Source organism: Mesoplodon bidens (assembly GCF_964165515.1).
Source record: "Mesoplodon bidens genome assembly, chromosome: 7".
NCBI classification, from domain to species: Eukaryota; Metazoa; Chordata; class Mammalia; order Artiodactyla; family Ziphiidae; genus Mesoplodon; species Mesoplodon bidens.
This window is the reverse complement of record NC_138164.1, coordinates 101,507,958-101,518,570: the sequence shown is the minus strand read 5'-3', so window position 1 is coordinate 101,518,570 and position 10,613 is coordinate 101,507,958. Positions and strand designations below refer to the sequence as shown.

The following is a 10,613-nucleotide window of genomic DNA, read 5'->3' as shown; positions in this document are numbered from 1 at the left end:
CATGGCCGCTGAGCCTGTGCGTCCGGAGCCTGTGCTCCGCAACAGTGAGAGGCCCTCGTACCGCAAAAAAAAAAAAAAAAAAAGGTAGATTACCGGGTCACGGCTAAAGGAAGTGCAGATGTGAAAAGAATCATTGCAATCATCTCCACCAGGACGCGGTACAGCCCCTCTCCCTGGTGGTAAACACACAGCAAGTTTGGGAGATAGGAAATCTCCAGCTTTGTGTGTTAGAAAAAGCTCCTGTTGATTTTCCAGACTCCTCGGCCAGAGAGGTTGAACAAAGGGTTAGCAGTCTGGTAAAATGACCCCCTACCCCGACGGAGTCTCAGGCCTGGGTTTGAGCCCCGGTTTCCCTGCTAACCTAACGCACAGTGTGACCTTGGCCAGCTCCTGCCCTTCTGGGACCCAAGTGTCCTTCTACGTAAAGCGTGAAGGATGGCCCGAGACGACCCTCACGTTCCTTCCACCTGAACGGCTCCGGCTCCGGTTAGGGTCGGGGGTCCGGTCACATGCTGGAGGGGAGGGACGCTGGTTGACGCGGAGCTGAGTGCGGGCGCACCAGCTCGCTCCGGGTCCAGCCTCCTGCTCTGACGTCCTCGAGCCGCCCTCCCTCCCCGCCCCTCCAGCGGCTGGAGAGCGGCTGGCGCGCCCGGATCCCAGGCCCGGGAGGTGCGCGGCGGCGGGACAGAGCCCCGCGCGGGGAGCGGGCACCATGGTGCTGTCGGTGCCCGTGATCGCGCTGGGCGCCACGCTGGGCACGGCCACCAGCATCCTCGCGCTGTGCGGGGTCACCTGCCTGTGCCGGCACATGCATCCCAAGAAGGGGGTGCTGCAGCGGGACCTGGACCCCGATCCGGAGAAGGCGAAGCCCGGCGTGCTCCGGTCCCAGCAGGTGAGCGGGGGCGGCGCCTTGGTCTCCCCGGGCCGGGTGGGGTCTCCCGGGCAGCGGCGCGGGAGTGGGTGGCAGGGAATGGTCGGCGTTCTTCTTTGCGCGATAGAGCATGGCGGGGTGTGGGGACGGCGGACGTGCTCGGGGACCCTGGTGGGGGGGATGCTGAAGGCCTGGGGGTGGAGGAGGGGTCGGGGAGGATAATGAAGGGTATGGGGGGGACAGGAGAGGAACCGGGACAGCGAACGCTAAAGGGGCGGGCATGGGAGGGAATGGGAAAGCGGGCTTGGATGGGAATGGGGCTGGGAGGGGAGCTGGGGGCTGGGAGGCGAGCGTGGGGATCTGGGAGGAGTGATAAGACCGGGACGCTGTGAGGGGGCTGGGGGAGCGGGCTGTGAGGGTTAGGGGAGACTGAGAAGGGAATGGGCAGAAAGAGAAGCTCGAATTGGGGGGAAGAAGAAGGGGGTCTTGTGAGAGGGAGGACAGGGGGGCAGGTGCGGGCTGGCACAGGGAGAGCATTGACAGAGTCGAGAAGGGGGAAATCCACCACAATCCAGAGAGGAGGTGGCCGCTGTCGCTGCAGTGGGAGCTGGGGAGGGGCAGTTGGGCTGGGTGTGCCTGGGGTCTGGAGAGGCAGATGAATATGGAGGGGCCTGGAGGACCCTCACCCTGTCCTAGCAGCTCTCAGCTCCAGCCAGACTGAGCGAGTAGCTGAGACCTCCCCGAAGGTGTGTCTGGAGATGCCCCTGGAGACAGGAGGGCTTTTGTCCCATGCCTCAGCTTGTCTCCAGAGACTCTCTGGGCAGGAAATGGGTGGTGTCCCCATTGTACAGAGCAGCAGAAGGGGTCTGGGAAAGGTTTGGAAGGACAGTGCTACATGGGCTGTGATCTCCAGGACACATTCCCAAGGGGGCGAGTGCAAAATGTCCTCTGGAGACCCGGGAGGAAGTCTGGCTGGAAAGACAAGACTGGAGGAAGGCAGGCCCTGGGGCAGGGGGTGACTTAATGACTTCCCAAGGCCCTCTAGATTCCTTCCAGAGCTTAGAGTCCCAGGGGAGGCACTATAAAGCTGTGATTCCACCTTCCTTTTGCCAATTAATTATTCAAAAGCTCAGACCCAGTGGCTCGGGGCCTGTGTCAGTCACTGAGAATGGAAGGAAATGGCTGCTGTCCTTGACCCACTTACAATCCGAGAAAAGTGACATTGACACCATCAAGAACAGGAGCCAACTGGGCAGTGGGATGTGGGACCCAGAACCATCTGAAATGGGAGTAGTGGGCTACCCACTCCAGGCGGGCACAGGGCAGAGGAGGGGGTGTTGGATGAGCTCTTCTCTAGACGTTGGGTCCTCAACCTCCTTCCCATCCGGCACGCTTCAGGGACAGCCATTCGTCTGCCTTTCACAGTGGTGGCTCTTCAGGCACCGTCTCCTCCCCTTCCCAGAGAGAACCGCTGGGGACAGTGTTGGTATAAGTGACCTCCGGGGCCCCTTCCAACTCTTTGTCTTACTGAGGACCAGTAGTCCACGCAATGGCGCAATGGCCAATGATCTGTTAAAGACAAACAAGATCATGTGTCTCCCTGGCTTAAAATCCTCCACAACTTCTCACTGAGCTTGGAACAAACACAGCAAACTGGAGCCTGGCACGTACTCTGTGCCAGGCTCCATTCTAAGTGCTTTACACTTAATGCATTTAGCAACTCAATGAAGGACATATACGATGAGCCCAACTTAAAGCTGAAAAAGCTAAGGAGAGGGTGAGTGACTTGCCCAAGGCCACACAGCTCGAGAAGTTTTAGAGCCGGATTCTAGCCAAGTTGGTCTGGCTCTGGAGTCCGTGCTGTTAGCCACTCCACTCTACTTCCTCACCTGCTTGATGTGGCAATTGTTTACCTCTCCAGCCAAGCTCATGCCAGTTGCCCGCATCATGGGCCGCCTCAGCTTCCCTGGATTTTTTGATCCTTCTTGAAGACATCAACCCTTCCCATTTTCCTCTGGCTTTTCACACAGATGGCTCCTTCTCATCCTTTAGGTCTCTTTCTGTTAGAATTTTACCTCCTCAGGGAGGATTTTGTCTACGGCCCCATGTAACAAAGCCCTCCCGCCCATATGTTCTCCATACCTTCCCAATTCTTTTGTAGCACTTGGGACAGTTGGATGTGATTTTTCCTAGCTGCTCACTTGTACAATATTTATTCCCAGCACCTACTCAGTGTCTGGAACCTAGTAGGTGCCCAATAAGCAATTGTTGACAAATAAAGGCATCCCAGTGCCCAGCCGTTGAGTTATTTCTTAAAATGTGGATGCATTTTGCAACCACTGTGCAACCCAGGGCTAGCTCGTAGGGACACAATAAACATTTGTTGATATGTGAGACCCATCCATTCACATCCCTCACTTGGTTCCCTCAGTGACAAGGATTTGGGCCCCTGGGGCTGAATCTGTAGGTGTGAATGTGATGAAACTGAGATCTCACAATACCGTTTTGGCTCCCATTGTTCTCAGACTGATTCAGCTGCTGACCCAGATAGAGTACACAGAGAAAAGACACTATGTTGACATTTCAAAAAAAGTAAAGGAGGTGGGTATTAGGGGTGGCAGATGGCAGCAGGGTGATGGGCGTGGCACATGTTGACAAAGAGAAGGAGAGTCAGGTAAGGAAGGCTCTCTGAAGATGTTCCTTAAACAGAGAGGGCATGGGGGCTGGGGAAGAGGGTTCTAGATTCCTGTAGCCACTGAGAACTGGGATTTCTCTGGGATATAGAGTGACCGCCCATGTCTCTATAAGTCGCTGATTGTGGTTGCTGGAAACATTCCTTGGATTTGTTGGCCATGCCTGGGAATCCAATTTCTGGTCATGAATTGTAGTGATTTTGAAAAGAACTTTGAAGCTTTCCCTGAGGGTTCTTAACCTGAGGTTCACAGACCCCAACAAGGAGTCTGTAGCTAAACTGTAAGGGGTTCTTGGTCTTGGAGAGGAAAAAATTGTATCTTTCTTTTCATTAACTTCTACATGAAACTTAGCATTTTCTCTAAGTAGGAGTATAAACAACACACCACAGGAGTATTAGCAATATCTGTGACTTGGTCCTCAAGGGAAATCACAGATAGTTTCAGAGCACATCACAGCTGTTGCAGATGCTTTACGATAACATTTATGCTCATCTCTTCTAAATTATGTACTTATTAAATCCCCTGCTAGATCCGATTATTTAATGAAAGAATAAAGCGGCACACATATAACCATTTCCCTGATTGATTTTATTAGATGTACTGTTGTAGTCCTATGTCTTTTATTTGCTGCTTTTCAGACATTCTTCTCCAGACAGCTGAAGGAATCCATCCAGCATCTCCACCATGTGGGAGGGGCAGAGGGTGGAAACCCTCAGTCACCGCCGTTCGTGCCTCCAGCTAGCTTCAATTCATAATTTTTCTTGGCTTTTCTGAAACATACACTGTGAACCCTTTATGCTGCCTTCTTACACAATCCCTCACCCTCACCTGCGTGCAGCCTTTCCAGGGAGGAGAGGGATTCAATTTCACTACACTGTCCTTGTGATTTAGCAGTATCACCTGGGACCTCCCTCCCTGCGGTCAGCCCAGCTTTCAAAGCTCGGTTATTATGCAGTGGTTACTGGATGCTTGAGCCAGGAGACAGAGCAGAGAGACAGACACGGTGTGTGTGTGTGTGTGTGTGTGTGTGTGTGTGTGTGTGTGTGTGTGTGTGTGTGTGTGTGTGTGTGTGTGTGTGTGTGTGTGTGTGTGTGTCTGTGTGTCTGTGTGTCTGTAATCAGCGTCGCTTCACCGCTGCTGCCGTATCTCTTAGCAAGAGGCAGCCAGACCCACTGGTTCCTTCCCCCAGAATTTCCTTTTCATGCTTGTCTGCACAGGCTGTCACTCACAGCATTTCTGGGTCCTTGCAGAGGAAGGCCTCCTTTTGGCAAACCTAAATAACTACAGGGCAAGTAAGGGGAACTGCCCTTTCCCACGGCTCAGTGCCCTGACACTTTAGCACGAGTTGCAGTCCTGTTTTCAGAAAGCTTTCGTTTCAGGTCTGATCTTTCTTCCCCTCTGGTGCTTACCTTGCTTACATGAATCTTCTCAAATGAGTCTCTGAGTTCCCAGAGTAACCCTGCTGCTGTCCCCTTGAAGTTATGTGGTCAAAAGCTCCTAGCTCCCAATGCTACTTACTACCAAACTATAAAATCCTACCCTCCTTCCAGCAGAGTTGAGAAGGGAAGTGGCCTTTTTTTTTTTTTGTGGTACACGGGCCCCTCACTGTTGTGGGCTCTCTCCCATTGCGGAGCACAGGCTCCGGACACACAGGCCCAGCGGCCATGGCTCACGGGCCCAGCCGCTCCACGGCATGTGGGATCCTCCCGGACCGGGGCACGAACCCATGTCCCCTGCATCGGCAGGCAGACTCTCAACCACTGCGCCACCAGGGAAGCCCTACTTATGTTTTACACATGGGAAAAGTAAAACACAGAGTACTTAAGTAACTTAGTGGCAGAGCTGGGAATCAAATTTAGGAATTCTGGTTCCAGAGCCCACACGTCTGACCACTAGGCTGAAGATTAGCAGAAAAAACTAGTCAAAATTTTACTTGAGCCACTGAGTTTCCCCAGATATGGCATAAAAGTGTCTACAATATATGAATCTTTGCAGGTCAAAGATTTGCAGAAACCTTTCCCAAAGTTTTGGATGTCTTTGCTGCCTCTTGCTTCCACCATGCTTCAAGCACTGGGTGCAGCCCTGGGCCCTCCAGAGAAATTTACACAGTAAACATGTTTGGGCTGGTCGCTTAGCAACGGGGAAGACAGTATGAATTTTGCATCAAGAAATTAGCGTAGATTATTTCAAGGAGATGAGCGCACACCCATTGGAAACGCTTGGCCCTTTGAAACATACATAAAGTGGATTTTTGGTCTGTGTCCATCAATCCCTTCCTGGTGGCAGATCCCAGACCCGTCACATCTTTTTCCCTCTCTAGTTTCTCCTCTGGTTCAGCATGTAGATAATTCATGTCCATGGCTCTTCTCTTCATGTGATTGACGGTTCACTAGCACCTTTTGTTAATTCCAGCGGAAAGTACTGCTGCATCTTTTGACATTTTTAGATTTTCAGATACTAGCCCGGATTATCTGGGGTACAAGAAGAGGAATAGAGAGCCCATCAGAGCACAATGGAAGAAACACCTGGACGAGAAATCAGAGGGGCTTAAGTTGAAGGCAGAAGGAAGGGGAGAGACTGGCAGGTTGGGGAAGCAGCAGACCCAGAAGACAAAGAAGAGGAGACAAGTTAAAGAGTGACTGACCGTCCCAGAGTCAGAGACCAGAGAGAGAAATCAGAATATGTGTGGATGATCCCTGCACTGTCCATGCTATTGATCTACAATTTCTCCAAAACCAGTAACAGCTCATCTCCGACTTGTTCCTTGATGTTACTGCCTTCACTACATCCGGAGCTTATTTCTGCTAACATTGGGAAACCCTGCTTTGAGGATGGAGGAGAAGAACTTCACAGAAACAGGTTTTAAGAACTAAGGGATTCTTGGACTTCCCTGGTGGCACAGTAGTTAAGAATCCACCTGCCAATGCAGGGGACATGGGTTCAAGCCCTGGTCTGGGAAGATCCCACATGCCGCGGAGCAACTAAGTCCGTGCGCCACAACTACAGAGGCTGCTCTCTAGAGGCCGCGAGCCACAACTACTGAGCCAGCAAGCCGCAACTACTAAGGCCTGCGTGCCTAGAGCCCGTGCTCCGCAACAAGAGAAGCCACAGCTACGAGAAGTCTGAGCACCGCAACGAAGAGTAGCCCCCTCTCGCTGCAACTAGAGAAAGGCCGCGCACAGCAATGAAGACCCAACGCAGCCAAAAATAAATAAAATAAAATAAATTAATTTTTTTAAAAAAGCTTTAATAAAAAAAGAGAACTAGGGATTCTGAATGTACGTGTCTGAATCAACACACATGTGCATACAAAGGGCCCCCTATAGCCAATTTGTTAAGAAATCATGAGTTAGTTAGGAGATTTCTAAAGGAAAACAGATGAAAAAGCTATATCTATTCCTTCCTCCTATCTCTCTCAATTATGTTTATTGAGTGCAGACCTGTGCCAGGTACTGTGCTGGGGCTGGGGATACAGGAACCGCCCCCTCCTCAATGACACAGTGACCTTTCTCAGCCTTTATGAAACTTACATTGTAATGGGGGAAACCAGAGTTAGCAGAAGAAGAGCACAGATCAATGAAAATGTGTGATGGTGGCAAGTGACCTAAAGAGAAAGTTCTGGTGCTACGAGAGGGTAAGGTGGAACTGATCCAGGTGAACAGGTCAGGGAAGGCTTTCCTGGAGGGAGTGATGGCCAAGCTGAGAGCTGGCATAGGACGGGAAGTTAACCAGGGCAATGGGGAGGGGTGTGAGGGGTTTCAGATAGGAATGAGGCCGTGCAAAGGTCCTGGGACAGGAGGCAGCCTAGCACTTAGGAGGGCCCAGGGAAAAGTCAGTATGCCTGGAGAGCAGAGAGAAAGGATGCTCAGTGTATGATGAGGCTGGGAGGTGGACAGGAGCCTGGGCAAGCAGGGTATTGCAGACCATGGGCAGGTTCCTCCATTCCTTTATTCATTTAGGTATCAAACATTTATTAAGGCCTACGTGAGGGACACTGACCTGTGTACTGACAGTGTGAAGGCTACAGTTATTTTCAAAGCTTTTTAAAGTTAAGGTGAAATTCACATAAAGTTAACCATTTTAAAGTATACGAATCAGTAGCATCTAGCACATTCACAATGTTGGACACTCACTACCTCCATCTAGTTCTAAGACATTTTTACTCCCCCTGAAGAAAACTCCATCCCCATTAAGCAGACACTATTCCTCTCTCTCTCTGCCTTCAGCCTCTGGAAACCACCAATCGGTTTTCTCTCTTTATGGATTTGCCTCTTCTGGACGTTTCATATATTTGGAATTTTAAAATCGGTGACTTTTTGTGCCTGGCTTCTTTCACTTAGCACAGTGTTTTCAAGATTCATTCATGTTGTAGCGTGTATGAGGAGTTTATTTCTCTTTATGGCTGAATAATAACCCATTATATGTACATGCCTCACTTTGTTTATCCGTTCATTTGTTGATGAACATTTGGGTTGACTCTACCTTTTTGGTTATTGGAATAGGGCTGCTATGTACATTCCTGTACAAGTATTTGTTTGCGTACCTGTTTTCAATGCTTTCAAGTATATACTTAGGAGTGGAATTGCTGGGTCCTATGATAATTCTATGTTTAACTTTTTGAGGAACCTCCAATTGCTTTCCGCAGCAACTGCACCTTTTACGTTCCCACCAGCAAGGCATGAGAGTTCCAGTTTCTTCACATCTTTGCCAACACTTATTATTTTCCCATTTTTTGTTGTTATTTTTTGTTCTTTATTATAGCCATCCTAGTGGGTGTGAAGTACTTTCTAGGCTTTTAATTTTTTTAAAAAATCCAAACTCTTATTTTTAAAATCTTCATCAGTATCTTGCACATTTTCGATGAGCATTTCTACTCTGTATTGAATGCCAATTACAGAGAATCCACATGGGCACACCCGTAAAATCATGTCATGGTTCCTGAGTCTCACAAGAGGAGTGGAGTGTGCAGCAGTGCTGGCTCCCCTGCTCTCCCAGCAAATTTGCACCTGCTACTCCATCCTTTAAATATGATGCATGTTATCACTGTCACCTTCCTCATTCTTTGCCCCAAGCTTTAGTCCCTCATGGGTCCCAATCTGCTTCACCTAGGTTCCTGGGGGCCCTACAAATCCAGGTCCAATTGAGGTGCTATTTACTACTTTTCAACATCATTTCCTCACGTTGGCATCATCAGGGCAGTGTGATGCCAGGAGGAGGAGCCTTGATCCCCTACCGTATCCATTCACTGCACACACACAAACTTTCCCACCAAGGAGTTCCCTAAGTGCTAATTAAACAAAGGGTGTTTTAATTGATTCATATTATAGAACATTCCTGGGAGAGTTTTACATGGTGTTTAAGAGCATTACAGCAATACACAGTGATATTTTGGGAAGCTGATTGAGGTTTTTGGGTGGACTTAGAATGCATTATAATTTTCCCCATTTAAAATAGTGGAATACAAGTGACTGCTCTCTGAAATTCACTAGCCAGCACATTTCCATGAGCAGATTAGAGTCAAATAATGAGGGGTGGTTGCATGTATGAATATGTGCATATGCATGTGTAAATGTGAATATGCACATATGCATATATGAATGAGAGAAAGGGGAGGAACAGCCCATGGAAAATCTGTGAAAGTGAATCTTAGTCCATCTGGCAGAGACCCTAGGGTACCTTGACATATTTCATTGACTCCCTCCACCCTCCACTCATTAAATCCAAGACATACTTTTCCTTCATAGAGAAACTGAGCAGGCTTTGCAGAGAGCAAGAGAGGTGAGGAGAAATGTTGAATGACTGCATGAGTCATTGGACGGATGGATAGATGAATGGGGAGGAGATTCATGGGGCCACCGCCTCTGCTTGCAGCCAGAATAAAAATCACAAGCACAGAAATGCAGGGGAAGGTGCTGAGCTTGTGGAAGAATCTCTGTGCTCAGCTTCAGTGACACCGCATGGGATCAAGACAAGCCTGGAGGGCGTGGTGTCTTCACTTTGTATTGGTTTCCCTCTCTTCTAGCCTCTGTTCACGCAGCTGACATTGGAGACAGTTTAAAAAATCTCCCGTTGCAAAGACGAATGAGCTAATGCCCTGGGGGGACCACGTTTTACTTGGAAAATCATTATAAACCACGTAGTTTTGGACTTGCTGTTAAGAGTGGCCTGATGAGAGGGATGTAAGTTACTGAGGCTGGAGAGTGAAGACTTTGCTTTTCAAACAGAATTAAGAATGATGTTTTGGTGAGTTCCCTGGTGGTCTAGTGGTTAGGATTCAGCAATTTCACCGCCATGCGTGGGTTCAATCCCTGGTCGGGGAACTGAGATCCCATGCAGTGCGGCCAAAAAAAGAAAAAAGAATGATGTTTTAGAGAGGAGTGCGTTTGAAGATGAAGAGAAAGTTGGGGAAGAGCAGTTTGGTTGGGCAACTAGAAGACTTGCTGGAAACAGCTGCAGAATGAAGCTTAGAATAACTTCAGAGAGCACTAAGCTCATTCCGTGTTTCACATCCCGCCTCCCCTCCACCCTTTCTCACAGTGCACTCCCCAAGCATCTTAGAATGCGTTTTTATTTCCAGCACAGTCTGTTCACAAAGAAAGGGCAAGGATACCAGAGAGATGTACATACAGTGAAGGCAGTGATGGTACCTCAAGAGACGAAACTCCATAGGAAAATGTCAACGTGGTCTCAGGGCATTTTGGCACATTCCCTGCAAATGCATCATCTAATAAGCCCATCTCTTACCTTGCAATGGATCCTTTAAGTAGCAACAGGACTGTCACCCTTTGTGTGACAGCCTCATTACAAAACTTGCAGAGACAAAGGACCAAAGGACGGAAAGGAATGAACAGGAGCAAGGAATGAACAGGAGCATAGGTATCCCGTTGGTAACCACTACATGGTAGACTTGGGTTTGTTTTTGGATACCCACCAGTATTAGTTTTAGGTAAGAACAATCTAGTTTTTTGAGACAACTCAAAAGAGGAAATTACCTCTTAGAATGAAAATGTTCATTTCAGGATCAAGCCACTGAGATATAACAGGAAGCA

At 49.1% G+C, this 10,613-nt stretch overlaps 1 protein-coding gene across 1 annotated transcript in view; it reads left to right on the top strand.

The window, feature by feature from the left end:
• Positions 1-712: 712 nt before the first annotated feature.
• Positions 713-10,613, top strand: part of SYT13 (synaptotagmin 13) — a gene marked incomplete at both ends in the record, with an annotated part of 36,981 nt that continues 27,080 nt past the window's right edge. Inside the window, one exon of the mRNA XM_081240230.1 lies at positions 713-892. Within this exon, the coding sequence (XP_081096356.1) occupies positions 713-892 (180 nt within the window). The remainder of the gene's footprint in view (positions 893-10,613) is intronic.